The sequence below is a fragment of the Oncorhynchus gorbuscha genome, linkage group LG22, assembly GCF_021184085.1.
Source record: "Oncorhynchus gorbuscha isolate QuinsamMale2020 ecotype Even-year linkage group LG22, OgorEven_v1.0, whole genome shotgun sequence".
NCBI classification, from domain to species: domain Eukaryota; kingdom Metazoa; phylum Chordata; class Actinopteri; order Salmoniformes; family Salmonidae; genus Oncorhynchus; species Oncorhynchus gorbuscha.
In genome coordinates, this window is record NC_060194.1 from 24,702,269 (window position 1) to 24,730,075 (window position 27,807).

Genomic DNA, 27,807 nt, shown 5'->3' on the forward strand with positions numbered 1-27,807 from the left:
CTTCCATCTGGCCACTCTACCACAAAAGCCTGATTTTGGGGGAGTCCTGCAAAGATGGTTGTCCTTCTGGAATGTTCTCATCTCCACAGAGGAACTCTGGAGATCTGTCAGAATGGCCATCAGGTTCAAAGGGTCTGAATACTTTCCGAATGAGCTGTAGATAAGTGTGCCTTTCCAAATAATGTCCAATCAATTGAATTCATCTTCAGGATGATCAATGGAAACAAGATGCACCTGAGCTCAATTTCATTTTAAAATATTTCTAAAAGCCCTGTTTTCACTTTGTCCTTTATGGGGTATTGTGTATAGATTGATGAGGGGAATAAAACATTTAAAACATTTTAGAATAAGGCTGTAACATAACAAAATGTGGGAAAAGGGAAGGGGTCTATATACTTTCCGAATGCACTAAATAATATTTAAATCTAGGCTTAAGTTAAGGTAGTAAGACTAAACAGGATACGCTCTTAGACTTACAGCTCGAAGTCAGCTATACTAAGACTACTAATGATAATGACATGACTTATTATAATGATGATCGTAATAATGAGATCACGAAAAATGAAGGTTATTATCATATGATTTTACAGAAAATCTGGAACAGTGTAAACACTAAATAAATGATAAATGATACCAGAGAGGCAGTTCTAACAAAGTTTTTAAAAAGTGTGAAGCCTTTTATTACAGCGTAGCAAAGATTGAAAACAAACGAATTTGTGAAGTTGTTTATCCGACATGTAGTTGCATGTGGCTTGGTGCTCACGGAATCAGTAGGCTGTTAAACAAACCGGCAACAGAAGCAGGACATGCTGTATTTCTGTAGATGTACAGTAAATGGATTATTCATAAAGCCATTCACATTAAGCAGTTAGGCTATTGATTATAGACCTAATAAAATGAGTCTCTTAGACAATTAAGTCAAGGGCTGTTTTCTCGTCTCCTAACTCCACCGCTGCCATATTGTCCTCAACACCAATATGCTGGTTAACTTTGCTATTATTCACATAGCAACATGGTCTAGAAAAAGGTGCCAATTCAGCAGCGCCCTGATGTTTCATAACCGCGGACAGCGACCATTATCGCGGGATAAATAATATTTGTTATAAAATATTATTTTTATTATGGTTGCACCTGTTCCTATGTAATATAACCATTTTCAGTAGTGAATGTCTTTTTTTTTAATGTGTTTTTATTGAATATTATAACATACAATATACTTGCAGTGAAGCCGCTCAACATTTCCATCACATTTAGTCATCTAACAGACTCCCATCCAGAGAGACACACAGAAGCAACCAGGGTCAACGTCCTGCCCCCCCTCCCACACACACACGGTTGAAAACAGGGACCTGAACCAGAGAACTATCACCCCCAGACTAAGCTGCAAGAGCACCCCCCCCACAATTCCCCAAGAGCTGCCCCTCAACCATCTGACACTGCCCCCAAGCCCCCGCCCCCAAATGCATCAACAAAATTAAAAAGAGAAAGAAAGGAAAATGGAAAACATCCATGCAAAACAAACAAAAGACATCAAAAGTCATAACAGCAAGGCCAACTGAATATGTTTGAGTGCATGTATGGCACTATTTATGTGTGTGTGTCCGGGTATGTACACGTGTGTGCATTTGAATCAGTGTATGTGTGTATGCATGTGTAGAAACACCTGTGCGGTTTCAGCCTCAGGCAAACTGGTATTAGCTGTAACAACACTGTCCCTCGGTGTCATTCAAACTTACGTTTGTTTTGTTTTAGCACGTCTTAGTCGTGGACTGTGCCACCCCTATGGCCTCCACAATGTTTTAGTCCACTCAGAAAGCTGCAAATCAGGCTGGTGTCTTGTAGGCTACACCATGAAAAAATGTTGTTGTTGTTGTTGTTTCTGGTCAACTAAAGAAATATCGGTCGACCAACAGCCGATCGACCAAACAATCGACCAGTTGACTATTTATTTCACCTTTATTTAACCAGGTAGGCTAGTTGAGAACAAGTTCTCATTTACAACTGCAACCTGACAGTTGTACTAAATGGGGTCAGCCCTACGTGACCACATATGAAATCAGGCTACATGATGGGACTTTGATAAATGCAGAAATTCGGCTATCAAAATAAATGTTTTATCACAGTGACCATGTTATCTTTATGGAGCAAATTTGATTCTAAGTTCGGACATACAGTTTGTATGTGAAATATTGTCCGTTTTTCCAAACTCATGCTAGCACATGCACATATCAGATACCCATCTATAACTCTAAGAAGTTTACATGTCCTAATATTTTTTTTTGAATACTCAGAAAACCAGGTGTTTTAATCGGCGTATGTTTACTTCGAGTATGACTGTACGTCGATTTAAGATAAGGCGAGTAGTGTGTTTACATGACTAATGCCGTACTCTGCCATAACCAGTTTAATATCAAATGTACTCACTGAGACTTCCACATAAGATACAACATTCCTATTCAATGATAATTTACCAATTTACACAGTGATAAGTAGTTGGACAGAGCTTTGTGTCTAGTGAGCCTGGAGCTGTGTTTGTTTATTGGGAAGGAGTGGGAGTTGTGCAGCTGAGCTCACTCTCCGTCTGCTCTCCCTCCCTCTTACTCCCTCGCTCTCCTTTGCTTTCCTCTCCTATGCAGCTGCTAGGAGACGGGGTAAGAATGAGCAAACAGGTTCTCCAACTAAACTCAGATGTATTCATTTCCCTTCCCCAAATCCCCACCAGCTCACCCACCATACTAGGAGGCTTTTTCCCGTTGAATTCCTTCATTATCATTCTCATTTAGTCTTGTTGTTTTAGGAACAGCCAATGTGACACACAGAGAAACCAAACCACTCTGTTATTCTGCTGTCACTGCTTTAATTCACACGCTTCTGAATGTTGTGTCAGTTCCTCCTTATCTATTGCTCTATATATCACTTTCTCTGTATCATCCTGTTGCTCTTGCTCACACTCACTCTTTCTCCCCTTAGTAAATGTCTACAATTTAGGGTTGTGTCTGGTAGCTGTTCATGGGGTGTCTTGTTGGGCTGGCTGCTTCACATTGAGTGTGTCTCAGTCTGGGGTTTAACTGAGAGTTGTGGGTGGGTGGGTGGGTGGTGCATTCTAGTTTGGGTTCTCTGCTCTTAGTGTATTGTAGGTCTGCTGAGGTCAACAATGTGTCTTTCTAAAGGGAAATTAATCTGACTACTACCCTTCTAGACGCTTCATGGTAACATCCTATTGTACCTAATCTGGGCAGATATGTAGTATGACCGGGATTATTCATTTAATGACTACTGTGTCACTGTTATGAGCAGATCTGGTATGTCACCACCATGTGACCTCCAGAGGAATGTGTTTAATGGTTGCTGGTGATGACACTTTGTCTTTGTCAGGGAGACAACGGAACAGGCTGGAGCCAATGGACACCATCTTTGTGAAGCAAGTAAAGGAGGGAGGTCCTGCCAACGAAGCTGGACTCTGCACAGGTAACTGATTAACGGCAACACACTGAAATTGTACCTTCCTATGTTCTCTGGTTTCTGTCTTTATCATTGCTATGTGACGTCATAGAAGTAATTATATTATAGAATCAATATATTAAAGCAATTTTGTGAGTTTTGGAAAAATAATATCAACTTTACTGTATTCCCCTACAATACAGCAGGACTACAATACTTATGGTGCACTATTGGACATAGTGTTGGTCCAATCCCATAGATCTGAAAATTATGATTTCAGTCCACCCTATGCTGGGCATTTTGCTCAGAGATTCTCAGTAGTTTGCTCAGAGATTCTCAGTAGTTTGCTCAGAGATTCTTAGTAGTTTGCTCAGAGATTCTCAGTAGTTTGCTCAGAGATTCTCAGTAGTTTGCTCAGAGATTCTCAGTAGTTTGCTCAGAGATTCTCAGTAGTTTGCTCAGAGATTCTCAGTAGTTTGCTCAGAGATTCTCAGTAGTTTGCTCAGAGATTCTCAGTAGTTTGCTCAGAGATTCTCAGTAGTTTGCTCAGAGATTCTCAGTAGTTTGCTCAGAGATTCTCAGTAGTTTGCTCAGAGATTCAGTAGTTTCAGTAGTTTGCTCAGAGATTCTCAGTAGTTTGCTCAGAGATTCTCAGTAGTTTGCTCAGAGATTCTCAGTAGTTTGCTCAGAGATTCTCAGTAGTTTGCTCAGAGATTCTCAGTAGTTTGCTCAGAGATTCTCAGTAGTTTGCTCAGAGATTCTCAGTAGTTTGCTCAGAGATTCTCAGTAGTTTTCAGAGATTCAGTAGTTTGCTCAGAGATTCTCAGTAGTTTGCTCAGAGATTCTCAGTAGTTTGCTCAGAGATTCTCAGTAGTTTGCTCAGAGATTCTCAGTAGTTTGCTCAGAGATTCTCAGTAGTCTGCTCAGAGATTCTCAGTAGTCTGCTCAGAGATTCTTATCACATGAGTCTGCTCAGAGATTCTCAGTAGTCTAAATGCATATATTATTATTAGATTCTCAGTAGTCTGCTCAGAGATTCTCAGTAGTCTGCTCAGAGATTCTCAGTAGTCTGCTCAGAGATTCTCAGTAGTCTGCTCAGAGATCCTCAGTAGTCTGCTCAGAGATCCTCAGTAGTCTTCTCAGATTTTTTCATTAGTTTTCTGTTTGTGGAGTTGTTAGTAGAGGCAGACAGCTCAGCTTCCTCGGGCACTGAATTATAGTAAACACACATCAGATGACTGATCAGTTTCCTTTCCTCATTCCCCTCTGACTGTCAGCCTAGTTGGGAAGCTGCCTCTTACTAAGGGACTACTACCCTACAACAACCTCTCTTCAAAGACACCCATACACCTGCCATTAATGCTGTGTCACTCACATATTACCAGTCTAACTTCTAACCCTTTCTCTCCTTCTAATTGTCAACAGGAGACAGGATAGTAAAGGTGAATGGAGCGAGTATCATTGGGAAAACCTACTCTCAGGTCATAGCCTTGATCCAAAACAGGTCAGGGCTCTTTTATTGTTCTCAGTGACTGATTTCCCGCTTGTCTTTTGTTATTGTTGACCTTATATGTCTTTGTGTTTCTATTACAGTGATGCCTTTCTTGACCTCTGTGTTATGCCAAAAGATGAAGACATACTGCAGCTGGTAAGTTTGTAAAGATCATTACTGCAGTGATTTAGTCTCTTCCTATATTTAGCCACTGTAAAACAGAAGTTCTTCTGTCTGCGTCTCTTTCCACTTCTAAAGCATCAACTCAGTCGCTATTGTTGTGATCAAGCATTAGATCAGTGAAGCAGTTCTAGTTTCTCTGTGAAGGGTGTATGTGGGGAGACTAGTCCTGCTCCAGAGGGGACGGGCAGTACCATGATGAACCCCCCCCTTCAGAATGCTCTATCTGGGCCTCATAACCAGGCCACCACAGCCTGTCCTCTCCACTGACTGCTGCTGGAGCTCCAAGTGCTGCTAATGCTTCTCTGCTGCAGGGTTGACCTCATTCTGGGAGCTGGAAGGGTCACTTTGAGAAATAAACACTCTCACACACTTCATAAACTCACACACTTAATAAACTCTCACACACTTAATAAACAAACAAACACACCACACAAACACGCACGCAGAAACTCTTAAGTCTCGACTTTTGACATGGAGAACAGTTGCATGTTAGTAGGTCTGAGGCAAGATGATTTTTTTCTACTCAGGGGAGAAATTATTTAGAATCTAGGCAGCTGGGTACTGGCATAAATGCATATGTAAACTAAAGCATGCTACAGACTCCCTGCCGGTTTCTGTTTCTCGCCCACTATGTCCTTACGCAACAGGGATCAGCATCAAACATGCTCTCCAGAGCATGTGACAGGCAGTACTCCAGGTTTGCGCCTTCACAGCCAATCACCCACAGCCAAGAGTTGATCGTTACCTTTTGGAAAAATGTGCACAAATGTTTTTCCTCTTGCAAATAATCACGTTGTATGAAAGTATTTTCAGACATTCGTCTTCTGCCTGATCAACACATTTTGACATGGGGCTGAGAGAAAATTAGCAGTTTAATTTCCTGTAATAAAAAAGAAAAAAAGAATAGCAATAATTGTTTTATTGCAGCAGACGTGAATTAGTAGAGGCGGTGCAACGCTGCTAAATGAATATAGGGGAAACACTGGCACTCGTAAAGTATAGACTATCTCTAAACTTTTGTTATCTCTCGCATGGGTGAGATCAAAATAATAAGTGAAATATAGGACATTTTGGAGAAAGAAAAGAATGCCGTTCCTTACTAATTGTGTACTCCACACGCACTAATAAAAGTTGTTCATCGTAATGCATAACATCTGTCTTAGTACAGTTCTATTCGGAGAGGTTGGCTGTGTCAACACAGGTTCCACCCCTTTGCACCACACTAGCTGACCTGTCACACCTAGCCTGTTGTCAACTGTAGCACAAACTGTCCCCATCAGCTTAATGACTCCAACTCCCTATTGTCTAACAGCTGAGCCTATTAACATTGTGTTGGAATGTTTACCTTACCAAATGCTCTGTGGCCACTCATTGACACATGCTCCCCATCGCACAGAATAGCTAGAGAGAGGTTACAAAGGAATTGGCCATGGAGGCATTGCTGCGTGAAATCGGTGTCCGGTATAAATAGTTGAGCAGAGAGCCTAAGAGGTTCAGCTTGCCTTCTGCTGACATTTCATTTTAGATTAGCACAGGGGGCAGGCAGAGATGGGCTGGTGTCATATGGAGCTCAATTGATGCCGGAATAGCAGGGAAATTTAGGTTGTAGGATGCATTCTCAAATTTGCACATCTGAAACGGAGAAAAACAACATCTACTGAGATTGTGGGAGTTTAGTGCTCTTGGCAGCCAGTTCATTCTCTTCACCTCCCTCCCTCCATCTCTCTCTCCTCCCACAGACTAGTCTTGCATGTCTCTGTACTGTAGCAGTGAATTGAGTGCGGTTGAAGGAAGCCCACATGACGTTACCTCCTCAAAGTAACGTGCCTGTGCCTCCACTCTCATCATTAACTTTTCATGCACAATAGCTACTGGCAACTAGAGGTGCCCGATAAGCATTCTGCTGCAGGTTCAGTAGGAAGGTAAACTCAGTGTGCTGTGCTGCTACATATCTGTGCGTAATGAGTATATGTTTATAAGTAACAGAAAGAGGAGTACTCGCATAGCAGTATTGTCATTTAAATAAACACGGTGGAATCATCTTATTAAGAGCCTTCATTGTCTCTCTTACTCCTCAAGTCTCACTGTTGGCTTGCCACAGGTGACACCATTTAGGAATGAGGGTGGGTTGGATCATACACTGGGTAACTGTTCTGTTAAGATATTTCACAGAAGCCTGAATTAAAACAAAGCAAGCTTCAGTACCTGAGCCCCTCAAGCTGGCATACATCATCATAGAAGAGTAGAGCCTGTAAACATCTACCTATTCCCTCTGCTTCCTCTCCCTACCCTCCTCTTTCCTTCTCTCCCTCCCTATTGGCTCAGCCACCTCTCTCTCTCGCTTCTCTTTTCCCATCCCCCACTTCTCTACTCTCTCCCTCTCCTCCCCTTCACTGGGCTGTGGTGCACATCTGTTGCTTTAGCTAGCGGCCGCTGGTCCACAGTGCTAGGATAGCTGGGTGTATGAAAAGGCTTGCCACTGCTGAGGCAGAGTATCACGCTACTGATGCAGCTGTGCCTGGGTTGGAGGATTAACATCGCGGCTCGCTGGGTGGCTGACATTATTAACTAGAGGAGGAGGAGAGAGGAGGAGAGAGACTCCAGTACACACACAGAAAACCAGCTACAGCGGAACACGTCAACAGCAGTAAAATCAGTGGCTTAGTAAGATAGAGACGCTGAGTGAGGGAGTGGGATGGAAGATCCTCAAACCAGCTGTAGTCAGCTGACAGCCCCTTAGTTGTGAACAGGTTGATGCTGCTGAGAAGGAGGGAGAGCAGAAGAGGATGGGAAGCAGTATCATCTGGGCTGAATGTAGAATCAAGCAGCTGCTTCCGTCATGTGAGCGATACCAGATAGTGGATGGAGAGTGTGAGTGATACCAGAGAGTGGAGGCAGGGATGAGGAGTGTGAGAGATACCAGAGAGTGGAGGCAGGGATGGAGAGTGTGAGTGATACCAGAGAGTGGAGGCAGGGATGGAGAGTGTGAGAGATACCAGATAGAGTGGAGGCAGGGATGGAGAGTGTGAGTGATACCAGGCAGCAGCTCATCCAGTAAGTGCTGTAACCTGGCTGCTGCAATCGGCTGGAGGGAGCAACAGAGAGATGGTGAGCTCGGTGTTGTCGGAGGCAGCAGGCTACCTCTGCTCCTGCCACCTACACCTCGCCCAGGTCAGACTGGCACACACAGCTGGCATCGCTAATTTGACAGTCCTGCCACGGCCAACGTCCGTTCCCCGTTTTCGCTTTCCCTCGATGTGACTGCAGCTCTGATGGATTTTTAGTGCTTTGACTCCAGGGCCTCGGCATCAGTGATCAAGACTACCACTGTTCTCTTTTCTTTTTTTATAGTGTGTGATTTGCTGCTAGCCGTTTCCCTATTCTTCTTCCCCTCTCACTGCTCTCGTTTTCTCCTGCTGTAACGGTAGCCTTTTTCACGGAGACCACTGATCTGGTAAGCTAGCTGCAGCAGGGATGATGACAACCACTTGACCACACATGTTGATGTTGTGTTCCCCCTGTCTAATTTTCTCTTTGTAATGCATGTTTTTGTTGGAGAATGGGTTGAGGTAATGTACTGTAATGTTCTCACTTAGCTGCTTTGCTAGTTAGTAGTGTCATTCATTCGATTGCCATGTTAGTAGGCTAATTCCAGGCTATGTCTGAAATGGAAAGCTATTCCCTATTTAGTGCACTAGTTTTGGTCCGCATATAGGGAATAGGTTTCTATGGCTTTGGTCAAAGTAGTGCACTACATTGGGAATAGGGTGCCATTTCAGACGCAGACATTGATAAAAGCCCTTGACCCGTGAACTCTCCACTAGTGCCCTATTGGTGAAGGGAGGGTCTAGTGATTGCCTGTAAAACACTGATTGTGGATACAGTTGAGGCTTATGTAACAATCGTAATACAATGCAGGTGCTGGGGTTTAAAGTCCACCTGATTCTGATGTGTCACTTTTTGTGCTTGCTAGTTGCAAGACAAACAGAGAAAAGTAATATGGAAAGGCATTTGACAAATGGACGAAGGCTGCACAGCCAGCTATACGGAATCTACCATTGATGGAATCTATGTGTGTGATCATCGTTGTCTGCTGGCGTTTTGCTGGAAGGAGTGTTGACGTATCATTGCTGGAGTGTTTACAATCTGCCTGGGAGTATGATAACGGAGGTTAAGTTTAGCGCTGTGAGGACAGTTGTGGGTTCTGGGCGTCTTCCGCCCCCCTCCATCTCTGTGAGTCTCAGGTCTCGCTCTAACAGTGCCAGTGCTGTCAGCCAGAAGGTGGGTAAACCAAACAGATAGGCTACCTTCCTGTATATCACTGTTTGGTCTTGCATGCCAGTCTTGTCTCTTTCCTTCTTTCTTCCAACACATCTGTTGCTTCTTGTCCACTCTATTCAATCACAGATCACCTGACTAGCTATGCCTGCTGGCTGACTGGCTACTCAGTAGTGTTTCTGTTTGCTCTTTCATATCTTGTATAACAGAAATCAGTGGGGAAAAAGTTCCCGAAAAACATTTCCATCATTGGATCATTTGCTCATGTTGCGGCAGCACAGCATGCTCTCGTTGCATAGTGAACAGTTAGCTAGTTCTCTGGGTACAGTTCTCTAAATATGGAGAGAGCAGATGAACAGTACCCAGAGAACTAGCTATCTAAATATGGGGAGAGCAGATGAACAGTACCCAGAGAACTAGCTATCTAAATATGGAGAGAGCAGATGAACAGTACCCAGAGAACTAGCTATCTAAATATGGAGAGAGCAGATGAACACCAGTGACTCTCCTGACCTGCTAACCGCCTCCGCACTCACACTACAACATTCAGCTCCCTGCCTACCCACACACACAGCAGCTATCATTAGTAAATGTTCACTGCTCCAGTTCTTTACCAGATGTATTAGAAATCCAATGTTGAATATTACACACATTGCTGATTCCATTTTGCTCCCTACCCCATTTTGCTCCTGTTCGCCCTATATCTTCAGGTCTGAAGAGTCTAGTCTAGATAGATCGAGGCAGAGTAGAGTAGCGCTTCCACCATATTGCTTCCACCCTACAAATCTGCCAACTTTGAAGGGTTAGGGCCAAGGGGAAGGGTTGGGGCCAAGGGGAAGGGTTGGGGCCAAGGGGAAGGGTTGGGGCCAAGGGGAAGGGTTGGGGCCAAGGGGAAGGGTTGGGGCCAAGGGGAAGGGTTGGGGCCAAGGGGAAGGGTTGGGGCCAAGGGGAAGAAGCGGTAGGGAGTGAATTGGGACCAGTGTACACTTATTGTATCTTACCCTCTCATCTTTCTCTCGCCAGGCCTATTCCCAGGATGCGTACCTCCGAAGCCGCAGTACCTACAGTGGAAACGCCCGTCACATCCCCGAGCCGCCCCCCATATGTTACCCTCGTGTAGACTGTAAGCCCCCAGGGATGGCCCAAGCTACAGAGACCCCCTCCCCAGTTGGAGTGGGGGTACAGGGAGCATGCCGGGGGGCAACACCACCAGACACTGGGTACCGCATGGAGATTCCCGTGCCCCCCTCCCCTCCTCCTGCACACCCGTACCCCAAATCCCAGACCGCGGCGTGCATGCGCAACGACAGCGTGAGGACTGTGGTAGTTCCTCCAGAACTGGGCCGTATAGGACCAGCACACCGAATAGACTGTAACCTGGTAGGGTCCCCTGACCCTGGCCTCATCAGAGTGCGTCCTGGGTCTGTGTCCCACTACCCCCTGCCACGGAAAACAGACATCTACCCCTCTGGGGCGAGCCTCCTCAATTACAGTGCCCCGCTACACCAGTACTCCCCCAACCCTGTCTCTCACCAAAACATAGACTGGCGGACGTACCAGACCTACAGGGAGTACATCGATAACAAGAGTATACACGCCTATGGCAGCCAGACCATCCAGGAGAGACTAGAATGCCTGCGAGCCGCCAGCCAGAACACCTTCAACTCCTCCCACCACATCCCCCGGAGTGGCTGGGGCCCCAACCCTAAGGGTTTCCGGCGCAGGAGCACCTCCCACGACCGCGCCTACCATGGACCTCCACCCCCCTTCCACCACATGCCCCCCCGCAGCTCTTCCCAGGACCGTATGAGTATGGCGGAGCGGGGGGTCCACCCCAGGGACTGGCCTCCTCGTAGTGTGTCCCAGGATGGGTTAACACACAAGGCCCGGGCTCGCTCCTCTGACTGTGACTATGTGGACTCTGTGGAGCTGGGCCGGCCCATGGTGGATAGGCGGGGCTACCCTAGCAGGCTGGACCAGGGTACACGCCCCAGCAGGCAGAGCCTCTCCAAACAGGCTGTCCATCACCGACCCCCTGCAGGGTACGGTAGGGACAGCCTCCGGGGAACGCCAATGCCCAACCCTACCCTCTATGCTAAAGGACCAGAGCATCTCCAGCACCAGCCTCACGGCGTTCCTAATATGACCCAAGACAGACCCTCTCACCTGGGGAAGATTATCAGCTTGGAGCCCTCCCCAACCGACCAAAGAGCTGGGGTCAAAGATGTGAACCATGTGAGCCAGAGCAGGGGGCGGGCGGAGACCATGCAGCCGGCAGGGGAGGTGCCAGGGAGAGAGGTGGCAGCGGTGGTGGGCCATAGGTCCTCGTCCTTATCCGCCTCCCATCAGAGACCACAGAGGCTTGGGATTCTCAAAACCTCCCACCACCACCCACCTCGCACAGAGCCCCAGGCCCAGGTGAACGGTCGCGGCCCTTCAGCCTCAGAATTGGGCGTAGTCCTCAGGGAAAAGCCTCCTGGGTCGGTGAAGAACCCCAGCCCCCTGCGCCACCCTTCCTACATCCTGGCGGTGAACGAGGAGGACGGTTCGGAGCCAGCAGCGGACTCTGTGTGCTGGCTGCCCAACGATGCGCGGCGGGAGATGCACATGCGGCGGCTGAGCAAGAAGCAGGAGAAGGACCAGACCTCATGCTCCTCCAGCAACCTGGAAGAGTCCCTCGACTCAATCCCCTTTATCGGTAAGAGGCTGAACACTAACTTCACAGTTGCGTCCAAAATTGCTTCCTATTCTCTATTTGGTACACCACTATACTTCAAAAGTAGTACATTTTCATAGGGAATAGAGTACCCTTTGGGAAATGACTATCCATTTCATCGGTAAGAGAGCTCTAACATCATGGCACTGTGCAGTCTCCATGGCACCAGGCATGTAGGCAGGAAAAAGAGGAGACTAGGGGGCCAGTAGCAGCAGCAGTTCGTCAGTACAGATAAGAATGGGAGGGGAAATTGCTGGGGAGAAATTACAAATCATTAGATTTAGAAACAGTTTTATAGTGTTTTTTACATTTCATACTGGGCCCATGTTTACCACCTGATCAATCCTTGACTAGATGTACAGTATGTTGTTAAGAAGCTTTGGTGGCAGGCAGTGAGTGTAGAGGGTTTTTTCTGCCATTGAAATCCTTTGGTAGGCCACCTAAGTTTTTTTTTTCTCTCTCTTAGTTCACCTAAGTCCAAACTATGTAATAAAAAAAACTGTTGCATATACACTGACTCTGCGTGCAATGAAGGCAAGAGAAGTGACACAATTTCACTTGGTTAATATTGCCTGCTAACCTGGATTTCTTTTAGCTAAATATGCAAGTTTAAAAATATATACTTGTGTATTGATTTTAAGAAAGGCATTGATGTTTATGGTTAAGGACACATTGGAGCAATGACAGTCGTTGATTGATTGTTTTTTATAAGATTATTGCTAGCTAGCAACTTACCTTGGCTTACTGCATTCGCATAACAGGCAGTCTCCTTGTGGAGTGCAACGAGAGAGAGGCAGGTTGTTATTGCGTTGGACTAATTAACTTACGGTTGCAAGATTGGTTCCCCCGAGCTGACAAGGTAAAAATCTGTCGTTCTGCCTCGTTCCTAGGCCGTCATTGAAAATAAGAACGTGTTCTTTAACTGACTTGCCTAGTTAAATAAAGATTAAATAAAGGTGTAAAAAAATCTATTAAAAATCTATAAAAAGAATCAGCAAAATCGGCGCCCAAAAATACCAATTCCCGATTGTTATGAAAACTTGAAATCGGCCCTAATTAATCGGCCATTCCGATTAATTGGTCAACATCTAGTTGTTACACGTGGTCTGCCACTGTGAGGACGATCAGCTGTCCGTCCTGTCTCCCTGTAGCGCTGTCTTAGGCGTCTCACAGTACGGACATTGCAGTTTTTTGCCCTGGCCACATCTGCAGTCCTCATGCCTCCTTGCAGCATGCCTAAGGCACATTCACGCAGATGAGCAGGGACCCTGGGCATCTTTCTTTTGCAGTGTTTTTCAGCGTCAATAAAAAGGCGTCTTTAGTGTCCTAAGTTTTCATAACTGTGTCCTTAATTGCCTACCATCTGTAAGCTGTTAGTGTCTTCACGACCGTTCCACAGGTGCATGTTCATTAATTGTTTATGGTTAATTGAACAAGCATGGCAAACAGTGTTTAAACCCTTTACAGTGGTTCTTACGAATTATCTTTGAAAGATAAGGTCCTGAAAAAGGGAAGTTTTGTTTGTTGCTGATCTTATATACAGTACCAGTCAAACGTTTAGACACACCTACTCATTCAAGGGGTTTTCTTTCTTTTTACTTTTTTCTACATTGTAGAACAATGGTGAAGACAACAAAACTATGAAATAACACATATGGAATCAAAGTGTTAAACAAATCAAAATATATTTTAGATTCTTCAAAATAGCCACCCTTTTCCTTGATGACAGCTTTGCACACTCTTGGCATTCTCTCAAACAGCTTCACCTAGAATGCTTTCCAAAAGTATTGAAGGAGTTCCCACATGTGCTGAGCACTTATTGGCTGCTTTTACTTCACTCTGCGGTCCAACCTATCTCAATTGGGTTGAGGTCAGGTGATTGTGGAGGCCTGGTCATCTGATGCAGCACTCCATCACTCTCCTTCTTGGTTAAATAGCCCTTACACAGCCTGGAGGTGTGTTGGGTCCTGTTGAAAAACACATGATAGTCCCACTAAGCACAAACCAGATGGAATGGCTGTGCTGGTTAAGTGTGCCTTGATTTCTAAATATATCACTGACTGTGTCACCAGCAAAGCACCCCCACACCATCACACCTCTTTCTCCATACTGTTACCAAATATAAAGTATGTAGAAAAGGTAACAGACCTATGTATTTTAAAATATACAGTAGGGCTAAAAAATATTTAGTCAGCCATCAATTGTGCAAGTTTTCCCACTTAAAAAGATGAGAGGCCTGTAATTTTCATCATAGGTACACTTCAACTATGACAGACAAAATGAGAAGGGAAAAAAAATCACATTGTAGGATTTTTAATGAATTTATTTTCAAATTATGGTGGAAAATAAGTATTTGGTCAATATCAAAAGTTTATCTCAATACTTTGTTATATACCCTTTGTTGGCAATGACAGTGTTCAAACGTTTTCTGTGAGTCTTCACAAGGCTTTCACATACAGTTGCTGGTATTTTGTCCCATTCCTCCATGCAGATCTCCTTTAGAGCAGTGATGTTTCGGGGCTGTTGCTGGGCAACACAGACTTTCAACTGCCTCCAAAGATTTTCTATGGGGTTGAGATCTGGAGACTGGCTAGGCCACTCCAGAACCTTGAAATGCATCTTACGAAGCCACTCCTTCGTTGCCCAGGCGGTGTGTTTGGGATCATTGTCATGCTGAAAGACCCAGCAAATGTTTCATCTTCAATGCCCTTGCTGATGGTAGGCTTTGTTACTTTGGTCCCAACTCTCTACAGGTCATTCACTAGGTCCCCCCGTGTGGTTCTGGGATTTTTGCTCACCGTTCTTGTGAACATTTTGACCCCACGGGGTGAGATCTTGCGTGGAGCCCCAGATCGAGGGAGATTATCAGTGGTCTTGTATGTCTTCCATTTCCTAATAATTGCTCCCACAGTTGATTTCTTCAAACCAAGCTGGTTACCTATTGCATTTTCAGTCTTCCCAGCCTGGTGCAGGTCTACAATTCTGTTTCTGTTGTCCTTTGACAGCTCTTTGGTCTTGGCCATAGTGGAGTTTGGAGTGTGACTGTTTGAGACTGTGTACAGGTGTCTTTTATACTGATAACAAGTTCAAACAGGTAACGAGTAACGAGTGGAGGTAACGAGTGGAGGACAGAGGAGCCTCTTAAAGAAGTTGTTACAGGTCTGTGAGAGCTAGAAATCTTGCTTGTTTGTAGTTGACCAAATACTTATTTTCCACCATAATTTGCAAATAAATTTATTTTAAAAAAATCTGGATTTTTCTCATTTTGTCTGTCATAGTTGAAGTGTGCCTATGATGAAAATTACAGGCCTCTCATCTATTTAAGTGGGAGAACTTGCACAATTGGTGGCTGACTAAATACTTTTTTGCCCCAGTGTATATATAATCTTTGAGATCTAACAATCCCCAAAATAAAAGCTAGGCAGTCAGGGAGAGTTTACTCTTCACAAAGCCCCTCTCCAGATTTTTAATTTTAATTTAATTTTTTTTAACCTTTATTTAACCATGCAAGTCAGTTAAGAACATTCTTATTTTCAATGACGGCCTAGGAACAGTGGGTTAACTGCCTGTTCAGGGGCAGAACGACAGATTTGTACCTTGTCAGCTCAGGGGTTTGAACTTTCAACCTTCCGGTTACTAGTCCAACGCTAGGCTACCCTGCCACCTCGTGCAACCAATCGCAGCGCTCCAATGGATAGCAACTCTCATTGAGTCCAACACCTCAGAGAAGCTCACATTTGAAATGCATGAAAACAGGGGAGGGGCAGTGGGAAAAACATAATTTTATTTAAAACATTTTGTTTAAATGGCTAAATACTTAAAGTGCTACTGTGATTGTTGAAATGCAGAGCCTTACGATGGAGTATTGTTTTTAACCCAAAATGTTACATTGTTTGCTAGCGCAACTGTTTAGCTAGCTCTGTCTCATTGACCGCCAAACGTTGCTAATGCTAGTTAACCACTTAATATAACTTGTTTTCTCTCATCTGCTGGCAACATCAGGATACGATTGAGAGCACTAGTTTGCTCCAAAAGTGGTTATAGCTTTGACTGCATGCCGATAGTTAATTCAGAGCTATTCAGGGCTAGCTACACTACAAACATCATTTTACCGGGTTCCTGTGAAGCAATTGTAGTGGCAGTCCACCACAATATACCCACTAGTTCCCTGAATAGCAAGGGGTAGTCTGTTTTAATGTCATTGTGTATTAGGAACACAGTTTTAGATCATTGTGAAGGGATCTTGCCAGTGGTTGAATGGGGAATTGGGCTTCCCGGGAAAATGGTGTCCAAGGTAGCAATAGTAACCTTAGCGAATGGTCAATGGATTTTCTTTTTTAAACATTGAATTTAGCAGTATAGATTTTGTTATTATGTATGAGCAAAAGAACATGTCAAAATTCATAGAATTGCAGGAAATTAGATTTAAAACTGCAACATGGGGTCTACACCACCAAGATGTGTGGGGGGGGGCTCTAAACATTTTTCTCTCCCCCTGCCACGCCCACAACCTAATCTATTATGTTGATGGTGATATGAACACTTGTCCTCATAAGAAGTGGTCTAAATGTCACTCCGGCTAAAGCCCGTGTCTAAAATTATTATTTTTTGCATTTGTGCATTTTCCTTTTATCTCTTCATTTTGCTGATAAAGCTTTCAGCATTTTTAGCATTTCATAAACAGCTGAATTAGACATCTTTTCCTTAAAGGGACAGTGGGATGAAAATGTAGCCAGTTCTGACTATCCATTACACTGAGCTCACAACCTGCAATATTCAAGTTATTTTGTTTCAGGAGTCAGTCATACTTGTTTTTCTTCAATCTTGTGGACAGCTAAGATATGGATGTATTATTACTGATTTGAAAAGTTGGGTCAGGGTGTACTCTAGCTAAAATACATTGTATTTTACTGGGCCACTCAGTAAGTGCGATCAGTAAGGTAGGGCACGCCTGTTTGCTGATCCACTTAGTTTTCTGGAAGGACGCTGAAGAACATTGTGCATTCTACGGGTGTGTGTTCTCTGGAACTGGGTCACAGTGAGGCAGCAGAGATGAGGCATGGTGATTTTTAGTATGGCCCATGGGACAGAAGTTAGCTAGGGTTTGGTCGTAGAGCCAGCCAAGCCTGTTGTATTGTACCACTGGGATACGGGGGCAGCAACTACCACTAAGCAATTCATCATCAGACATTCAGATCTAATTTGCGCTTCAAATCACATTTTATTTGTTACATGTGCCGAATACAACCGAATACAAATTGAGTTGACCTTACCGTGAAATGCTTACTTACAAGCCCTTAACCATCAATAGAGTTTGAAAAACAAGAGTAAATATTTACTAAATAAACTAAAGTAAAAAATAAAATGGCAACAATAAAATAACAATAATGAGGCTATATACAGGGGTACTGGTACCAAGTCAATGTGCAGGGGTACAGGTTAGTTGAGGTAATATGTACATGTAGGTGGAGTTAAATTGACTATGCATAGATAATAAACAGAGTAGCAGCAGCATTCATACAGTCATTCCTATTGATGGCACAGTGGATTACCAGCAATAGTGTGTTTTTAAATATGTGATATTTACAGTAAATCAACTCTGCCATGGTTTATACCGGGACTTATTTTACTGAGGCCTGTGTGTGTCAGTCATGATGAACCTGTACGTAGCCTGGGCTTATTGTGTTAGCGTGATGTACGCTGAGGCTTGTCATATCTCATTTAGGTGTTGTTGGAGGTGCTGCTCAGCTGACAGGAGTCTTTAAGGCATCTGCATGTTTCCCACCCGAAACAGTTCGGTAGAGTTTGTGCGTATATTATTTTTCGGCTGTTCGGCAGAAAAACAATTCTGGAGGCAAGCTAAAGTTATGAGCCGAAGTCTAGGCCCCTTCAGTGATTGGTCAACAGTAGGGATTCTTCAATAAAATATTTGTCATTCAACGAGGGACGACTCGTTTTGATGCAAATTATTTTGAGAAATACTGCACCAAACATCTTAATTTGATGTAAAATCTCCTGCAAAAACTTCAAAATTAATGACAGAGTTCTTCTTGATTTGTCTTAGATTAATTCTGACTATTTTGATTCAGTGTATACTGGCTACAGCTTCTCAAAATGGACAAATAGTACTATTGTGCTTTTTCAAGCGACAATCTTTTTTTTGTGCCTAAAATGAGCTACCCAAATCTAACTGCCTGTAGCTCAGGACCTGAAGAAAGGATATGCATATTCTTGATACCATTAAGGAAACACTTTGAAATGTGTGTAAATGTGAAATAAATGTGGGAGAATATAACACATTAGATATGGTAAAAGATAATACATGCAAAAAACATGCGTTTTATTTTAGCTCCATCTTTGAAATGGAAGAAAAAAGACATCCTTTCAGATAGGAGTCTAGATGTCATTTTAGCCACCAGATACAAAGTTTTGCACATACAAAGTTTGACTGATCCAGTGAAGAATTACATTACTGCACAATATTTTGTATCGGGTTTGCCCAAATGTGCAGAATTGATACATTTTCAAGTACATAACTATAGAGAACATATACAAATTATATGGTAATAAAACATTTAAGTTTACTCACTCCCACGAATGTCATACATGATGGATAATTAGCTTATACACTAACTTTCAAACCTAGATAGCTGGGTGGGGTGTGTGTGGAGCCAGACACGGCACTGGTGTCAAAATGTAGACCCCAGTTCCTACATTTGAACATAAAAATGTATTCTATCAAACAAAACTATGCTACATTTTATCTCTGGGACCCTCAGGATGACAAACACAGAGCAAGATTACTGAATGTAAGTACATTATTTACCTTCAGAGGTGAATGCATCGAACCAGTTGCCACGATACAAGTTTTTTTGTTGTTGTGCACTCTCCTCAAATAATAGCATGGTCTTTTCTTCACTGTAATAGCTACTGTTAATTGGACACTGCAGTTAGCTTAAATTCTTGTTAATCTTTCTACACATATAAGACATGTCTATGTCCCGGAAAGCACTTTGTGTTACCAAACGTACTGAAGGCATTGTTAAAATGATTAGTCTGTTCTTGAATTTGCCTTTCAATAGACGATTTGCCTATTAGAGACACTGTAATTTTATCACTCACACTTCTTGTGAACGCCCCTCCACACAGCACTTATGACCCCATCATCTCTGTTATACCAGCCTGCCTTACTGGTGATGATGACCTTAATTTAACCAGTTAGAAATGTATTTTTGTGTCATCCAGCATGTAGCGGTTACATATCTACCTGTCATGGTACTTCCATACTGCTACTGCTGGTAGTGGAACAGGTAGGGCCACGCCAGGTGCAGACAGTGAGGAGGGAGGGTAATGGGGCAGCCACAGCACCACAACTCTGGGCCTGGTGCCCATGATGTGATTCAGAGAACAGAGGTCTGATTGAGCTGCTCTAACCAGCCCTCAGGCTCCCATCAATGAACCATTTGAAAGACCAGCAGGCCACTGTCTGTACGGTTGGAGCCCTCCTCGTCATGTGAGGTCAGATTCCATTCCAATGGCCCAGAGTGGCAAAGCCGGTCGCTCACTAGTCTTCTTTAGCCAATGCTCTGGTCAAGGTTACATTCTTTACCCTCTTGGATCTAACAGCTGCCAGTCTCAGTCTGGGTTTTATTGGGATTTAAAACATGTGGGGTGTTATTAGAATAAGGTCATCCATCTTCCACTGAATTTTAGTTTAAAGAGTTCAAATGTGGATTTAACTTAGACTGTCTCAACTAATATTGTTATGAGGGTCTTCAAATGCGATCCCTCATTGAGGATTTATCTTGCAATGTTTCACCTTTGAGCTTTGCATGGAACTCCAGGACTTGTATGGGAGTACAACCACTGCCAGAGAATCTGGGCTGTTGTTTCCATCCCAGAGTGAGGAGGTCTACTACTGGGTCAGTCTCATTCTGACCAGGCCAGGTGTGGTGACGGTCCTCTCCCAGGGCTAGTAATCCCTCCCTGTGCAGCATGCTGCTGGTGGACAGGCTGGGCATGGGGCTGGGGTCCTGGGCTTGGCTGGACCAGTGGGCCTGGTGCAGGGCCTGCCAGAAGTGTGAGCTTCGCTATCTGACTCTGGAGGAACCAGACGGCGTGTTGAGTTCCACAGACGGGAAGGGGGCCGTGTGTTACCTAGAAGAAGTACAGTTTCTTGTATGCAGTTATTTTCCATCTCAAAAGGTTGAGTGGGTGGTTACATACCTCCTTTGTATGCTCTTTGATGTAGACACCATCAATGGGGTTGTTGTACATTTGGCCCATGTTGTTGTCTAGCTGTATTTAATTTAACACGAGATCTAAAGACATCAGGGGTGTTTGTCTCTACAGAGAGGGTGAAACTGCCTATGGGGTAGGCCTATATTAGTGACAGATGCCTATAGTTTAGGCCTATATTAGTGACAGATGCCTATAGTTTAGGCCTATATTAGTGACAGATGCCTATAGTTTAGGCCTATATTAGTGACAGATGCCTATATTAGTGACAGATGCCTATATTAGTGACAGATGCCTATATTAGTGACAGATGCCTATATTAGTGACAGATGCCTATAGTTTAGGCTTTTATTAGTGACAGATGACTATATTAGTGACAGATGACTATATTAGTGACAGATGCCTATATTAGTGACAGATCCCTATGGGGTTACATTGCCGCTGCTCCTTTACAACCCTTCTCCTTGGCCCTGGTTGAGGTGAGAGATGGGTGCAGCCTGGGAGGCTGGAAAGAAGGAACTAGGGCAGTGGCTTTTAAATTTAGCACCACATGCCCCACGGCTGCAGGTAGAGAGCAGCTTTGTACTCTGAGCTGTTTTGGGCTTGGAGCGCCAGGGGTGGGCGGAGTCGGAGATGCTGCACTACTCAGCAGTTAAGTTTCACACTTTTCTTTTAAAAAGGGGATATGTCAGAGAGGGGAAGAGAGCAGGAGAGATCCTCATTTCTAGCAGCCGTGTTGTTGGTGTAGTGCCATGCAAGGGTTACATTGGGACTCTTAATGCTGCACTTGCTGAAGATGCAAAACTGAAATATCTCAGGAAGCTGAATAATTTTTTTAATCCATTATGATGAGGAAGTTCATGGGGTTGATCATGATGATGTTTGTCCATCATGTAATACCGAAGTGTGTGTTGTGTGATTGCAGACGAGCCGGCTAGCCCTAGTGTTGACCATGAGGCCACGTCCATTTCTGCTTCCGCCGTGATATCTGGCATTCCAGCCGTACTCCCCCTGAACCCAAGCTCCTCCCCGTGCCCTTTCATTCGCCGACAGATGTCACACGACCAAGGTAAGAGGCACTGTGGGGGTGGGGCTCCTGGTTGTCGTGGTTACGGTACCGATGCAGTTCTGTCTGTTGCTGTGTTAATGCCGTCGTCTGTTTCGGTCATTAGTGGCATCTGAAACATGGTTCCGTATGTAGTGCACTAATGTTAACCACATCCCCATGGGCAAAAGTACTGCACTATATAGGAAATACTACCGTTCCGTTTCAGCCACCTCCACTGTGCTGTTTTCTGAGAATGCATGACATTGACCCAGTTCTCTGTACAGGCTTGAAAGCAGCGAGGATGTCTCCTCCATCAGTGCCACATCACTTTGAAGTCAAATTTGCAGTTTGACATTGCTTAGATTTCCCATTCACTTTGGGCTGTGCATTTCAACACAATTCTGTCCTGAAAATACATTTGACCAGTCATGCTTATCGGTCTGTGGGTTAATTTGCATAATTTGTGTGGAATTAAATTGCCCTATGTGTTTTTGTTGGTCTTTGTGCATTTTATTTATCACATGCACAGCTTACAGAGCCTAGTTTGAGGAGCGGAATAGCCTACCACCTGTCAGACAGCTTACAGAGCCTAGTTTGAGGAGCGGAATAGCCTACCACCTGTCAGACAGCTTACAGAGCCTAGTTTGAGGAGCGGAATAGCCTACCACCTGTCAGACAGCTTACAGAGCCTAGTTTGAGGAGCGGAATAGCCTACCACCCGTCAGACAGCTTACAGAGCCTAGTTTGAGGAGCGGAATAGCCTACCACCTGTCAGACAGCTTACAGAGCCTAGTTTGAGGAGCGGAATAGCCTACCACCTGTCAGACAGCTTACAGAGCCTAGTTTGAGGAGCGGAATAGCCTACCACCTGTCAGACAGCTTACAGAGCCTAGTTTCAGGAGCGGAATAGCCTACCACCTGTCAGACAGCTTACAGAGCCTAGTTTGAGGAGCGGAATAGCCTACCACCTGTCAGACAGCTTACAGAGCCTAGTTTCAGGAGCGGAATAGCCTACCACCTGTCAGACAGCTTACAGAGCCTAGTTTCAGGAGCGGAATAGCCTACCACCTGTCAGACAGCTTACAGAGCCTAGTTTGAGGAGCGGAATAGCCTACCACCTGTCAGACAGCTTACAGAGCCTATTTTCAGGAGCGGAATAGCCTACCACCTGTCAGACAGCTTACAGAGCCTAGTTTGAGGAGCGGAATAGCCTACCACTTGTCAGACAGCAGCAGAGTAGCTGCTCAAGGCTACTGGAGTAACATCTCTATATGCGATCGCATGGTAAACGTTGGTGGCCACAATTTAAAAAAGTAGCTATTTTTATTTCCCAATCTCAACTTGTAAAGCACGTCTCCCATTCCCATTAGGAGGCATAAACTATAGCCTGCCTACTGTCAGTGATCACCACCACTTTGCAATGTGAGCTTGAGGCAGTAGACCTGTTTGAAACCTGATCGTTTTACTTCAAAAAATGAGGCATATCTTACCTTGTTCAAAGTAGCCTAGTGAAAATCCATCCATAGAGACGTGGAGGCAATTATTTCATCAAGTCTTCCTCTAGCCATTAACCAGCATTTCTCTCCTCCTCTATTGGTTTTCATATCAACTTTCTTTCATTGTCCAGATAGCCAAAGGCACAATCCTAGTCATATAGCAACCCATCATGGTAGTTACTCTTTCTAAGTTTCTAACAGCAATGTTCATCCCTTCAGGGTGGAACTGCTCACATTAAGTCTGCTGTTTACAACTGTGTTTTCCGCTAATTGTATTTGGGTAAATGTTTGAAAATGACGTTTTATCTGCTTAATTACAGGAGTTGCATGTTCAATAAGCTCATAATGAAACATGTCCTGTCCTTGTATGCATGCATAGTATCAGAGGGGAAGAGTCAACGCGAGAGGTTTCACTCTCGACAAAATCTGTCCAAAATAAGCCCAATGCGTTTCAATGAACTTATTTTGGGCCTAAGCTTGTCGCCTGCCTTCCCGCCGACACCTCCCATTGTTAGGGAGGAAACGTACGCATCTCGTCATTATATACAGATATCTGATAGTATTTTCTGTTGCTCAAGTAATTTTACCATTGGGGATTTCTGTTACTCTTTGTTGACTGGTTAATGAGGGTCAGTTAGTCGGCAGAAAAATGGGCCGAATTTGAATCTCTAGTCCTGTGATATTGAGCTCTAATACCACCACTGACCCTCACCAATAACACCCAGCTGGAACATCACTCTGCCCTGACTCCTTAAAACACTTATGTACCCCTGTTGCCATGACACAGCCCTTCACACTGTCGTTGTATACATCTTCCCTTCTCAAGAGTCTCTCAGAAATGCGATCCTGGAGTCTGATGCTTCGACCAAACAAGAGCGGTCCAAATCCTGTGACGAGGGTCTGGATAACTACAGAGAGGAGGGCAGAAGGCAAGTCCCTTTTGAAATTTGGTCTGATTTCTCATGATACTCTTTTCCAATGGTTCTCTGTTCATCCTCCTAATATCTGCCATTTTGTCCCCCCCCCCCCCCTTCTCTCGGTCTCCAGCCGGTCCAACAGTAAACACATGCCTGGACTGAGAGGCCTAAGAAAGGTGAGGACACGGATCTATCCAGGGTTAATTAACCACATGTCGGCTGTGTTTACAACAACTGTAAAGGGTTATAATAGCTCTATAAAGGTCTATCCATGACATGTTGGCTGTGTTTATAATGTCTGTTAAATTGCTAGGGACTATTATGATTAAGGTCTTCTGCTTTTCCCCACATTGAGTGCCCAACGGTGTGACAAGCTGCTACTTTTATTAAATTAGTTTTTAATTCAGTCTTTCTACTCTCCCTGTGCCTTTGAAATGTTTTCTAATCACATTGACAGGATGTGTTGTGTGGTTTTTGGCTCATCTTGATTTCCTCAGCCATAATGAACTCGCCTGTCTGTGATTTTCCTGCGGTAGTCAGGCTTTGATGCTCCCGAGACTCCTGGGGATTGACGCTCTCTGAGTACAGGCTCGCTGTTTCTGCTGATACTCCTATTGGTGTGTGTGTGTGTGTAGGCTCTGGATGGACACAAGTCATCTGATGACTCTGGTTCCAGAAGGGACTCCTCTTCAGATATCTTCAGTGACTCTTCTAAAGAAGGCTGGCTCAACTTCAGGCAGCTCAACACTGAGAAGAGCAAGGTATGTGTTTTTAAATTGTCAAATCGTGTGGCGGTCCGCTGTGCTGGTCTGGTAACAATCCACCATAGATGCTGGAAAGGACAATGTCAAACAAAAATATCCACAATAGTGTGAAAAAGAAAACATGCACACCCACCCCCACACTGCAAACAATCTTGATCTTCACGCAGCGCCTTATCTCGTTTCTTTCTCTCCCCAACTCTCTGTAGCGTGTGAGCGGGGGTTCGAGGTCGTGGAAGCAGATGTACGCTGTGCTGCGAGGCCACGCCCTCACGCTCTACAAGGACAAGAAGGACGGCATCTCTCACGCCTCCTCCCACTCCCAGTCCGACGACGACCCACAGCCAATCAGCATCAAGGCCTGCCTGATTGACATCTCCTACAGCGACACAAAACGCAAGAACGTGCTGCGGCTGACCACGTCGCACTGCGGGTACCTGTTCCAGGCAGAGGGCAGGGATGACATGCTGTCCTGGATCAGAGTCATCCAGGAGAATAGTAATCTGGATGATGAGGTGGGTTCTTCTGGGAAAGATGCTACGCTCTAAACTACTGCATTACTAATCTAATCATAATCACATGATGTCATTGTATTGCGTTTCAATTCCTTGGTGTCCAATCTTAGATTGAATCATTCTTTGCTGAGCACATGTTTTTATCCAAAGTGACTTGCATACAGTAGCTAGCATTTATACCAAGATTCAGGTACCTTACCTCAAGGCAGTTGTTTGAAATGCCCCTGTGTCCTTTTTTTTAAGCAGTCACTTGTGAGTAGCCTGCATTTGCACTTCTTGGATCTCATTTACACCAGTCATTGTCACTGTCCTTGGTCACTAGAAGAAACAATAGATTTTGGACAGAGACTAAATTTGTAAGTCGCTCTGGATAAGAGCGTCTGCTAAATGACTTAAATGTAAATGTAAATGTAAACCATCTTCGTTCACTGCTCCTCCCCTTGGGTTAACTGCTATGAAGAGTGTGTCCGGTTGCCTTGGTGTTCCTGTTCTGTGGGTAGACTGACTACTACTGCCTTAAAGTAACCATGTCAAAACATTTTAACACTAGGGACAGTTTCCCTAACATAGATTAAGCCTATTCCTGAAAAGCCATTGAACATGTATTTTAATCCAGAATTCTGCTTAAACTGTCTGGGGAAACTGCCCCTCGACTACTAATGCTTACTGTATGTATGATATCACTAGGCTACAGAAAACATCCCCTGCTGAACTCTAACAAGAATGTTTCACTGTTGCTGTTCTATCATCTCGTCTGTTGGCCTGTGAAATGAGCTAACAGTGCACTTGCTTGTTCAGCGGTTTGCCCCTTCTCAGTTAGCCTTCCTTGGGTCTTTGTCTGTGGTCTCAGTCTCCCACAGAGTCTCACTACTGGGGACCAGCCCATGACTTCTAAATAGCACAAACAGGATTCAGTGGTAAACTACTAAATCATGTTAACTTTCAACTCTCTGCACAAACGGTAGATCAGTGATGAACCCTTTTAGGTTTGATTCTTTACATGGACCGACTTTGTTGTCTGTGATGCGTTTCAGAGTGCTGGTATAACCAGCCAGGACCTGATCAGCAGAAAGATCAGAGAGTACAACACCATGATGAGGTATGCAGCCTGACACACGCCCTCTTTATTTCAACCACAATGCAATGTCCCTTTAGACCCACTCCTATGCACAAGCCATTCAAGTCACACATAGTGTTATTGAATGTACTAGAATATCATGTTTGTGTCTCTGTGTTGGATCCAGTGCCCCCAGCACCAAGACTGAGCCTTCCCCCAAAACCTCCCGGCAGTCCCTCAGTATCAGACACACCCTCCTGGGGGGGAAGGGAGAAGGCAAGAGCCCACACTCACCCAAAACAGGAGAGAGGGGTAAGATTACAAAAGAGAGCTTAAAGCAAGCGATTACATTTACCACCAGTAGACATGCTGTGTCCTTTACAAACAGCTGAAAAGGAGTGCATAGTGCCGAAGGTATAGCTATTCTACACAGTAAAGGTGCACAGTAAATATGGTAGGCCTTCATGTGGAAATATGTTATTGAAAATGTTTCTTTGGCTGTCTGCAGAAGCAGCTGTTGACCCTCCAGTAGCTAGTGTGGTTTGAGTGTGTACCTTTAGTGTGGATTAGCTCTGACACGGCTGCTTTGTGTGTGTTCTGTCAGATGACTCCAGTCCTCCACGGGATAAGGATGCCTGGAGGAGGGGCATCCCCGGCATCATGAGGAAGCCCTTTGAGAAGAAGGCCACAGCTGGGGTCACCTTTGGGGTGCGCCTCGATGACTGCCCATCTGCACAGACCAACAGGGTAAGTGAGAGAGTGTGCGTGTGTTCACATGTGAGAAAGACATGGTGGAAATGATGTTGAATGAATTGATCATGTGTTTTGTTCCCCTTTGATGGTCTTACATTTGCGAGGTTTAACTTCTATGTTATGTTTATGAAAGTGGTATCTATTTATTTGTTTCTTTATTCATCCAATGTGTATAATGCTAAAGGCTTAATGCCGTGTAGTTTGTTCCCCTCATCGTGGAGGTGTGCTGTAAGATGGTAGAGGAGAGGGGGCTGGAGTACACTGGGATCTACAGAGTACCAGGGAACAACGCTGCCATCTCCAGCATGCAGGAGGAGCTGGACAATAAAGGACTGATGAGTGACATCGACATCCAAGAAGATGTGAGTGACACACACAGACACACACCAACCTCTCCTTGTTCCAGTCTGTAATCCCCACATGTTTTAAGCTAACCACCATCATTCCTGTTCCCAAGAACTCTAATGCTTCATGCCACAATGACTACCACTCTGTAGCGCTCACATCTGTAATCATGAAGTGCTTTGAGAAGCTGTTTATGGCACACATTAACTCCACCATCCCAGCCACCCTAGACCCACTCCAATTTGCATACCACCCCAACTGATCCATAGATGACGTAATTTCAATTGCTCTCCACACTGCCATAACCCACCTAGATAAGAGGAATACCTATGTGAGAATGCTGCTCATTGACTACAGCTCAACGTTCAACACCATTGGCCCACCCAAGTTCGTCACCATGCTTAGGACTCTGGGTCTGAACACCTCCCTCTGCAACTGGATCCTGGACCTCCTGACGGGCTGACCCCAGGTGGTGAGGGTAGGCAACGTCATCTCCGCCGCGCTGACCCTCAACACAGGGGCCCCACAGGGTTGTGTGCTTAGTCCCCTCCTGTACTCTCCGTTTAC

At 44.6% G+C, this 27,807-nt stretch overlaps 1 protein-coding gene across 6 annotated transcripts in view; it reads left to right on the forward strand.

Annotated features, from left to right (window-relative positions):
* Positions 1-27,807, forward strand: part of LOC124009127 (rho GTPase-activating protein 21-like) — a 68,370-nt gene that overhangs the window by 25,873 nt on the left and 14,690 nt on the right. For 3 of the 6 annotated variants that reach the window (XM_046320620.1, XM_046320621.1, XM_046320624.1), the window contains 13 exons: positions 3,376-3,468; positions 4,867-4,945; positions 5,035-5,089; positions 10,418-12,092; positions 21,274-21,417; positions 23,719-23,821; positions 23,940-23,985; positions 24,445-24,570; positions 24,780-25,085; positions 26,120-26,184; positions 26,330-26,454; positions 26,747-26,889; positions 27,096-27,257. In XM_046320620.1, coding sequence (XP_046176576.1) covers positions 3,376-3,468; positions 4,867-4,945; positions 5,035-5,089; positions 10,418-12,092; positions 21,274-21,417; positions 23,719-23,821; positions 23,940-23,985; positions 24,445-24,570; positions 24,780-25,085; positions 26,120-26,184; positions 26,330-26,454; positions 26,747-26,889; positions 27,096-27,257 — 3,122 coding nt within the window. Of the gene's footprint in view, positions 1-3,375; positions 3,469-4,866; positions 4,946-5,034; positions 5,090-7,548; positions 8,571-8,616; positions 9,398-10,417; positions 12,093-21,273; positions 21,418-23,718; positions 23,822-23,939; positions 23,986-24,444; positions 24,571-24,779; positions 25,086-26,119; positions 26,185-26,329; positions 26,455-26,746; positions 26,890-27,095; positions 27,258-27,807 lie in introns of those variants that run through there. The other 3 variants (XM_046320623.1, XM_046320626.1, XM_046320625.1) reach the window with 3 other exon arrangements.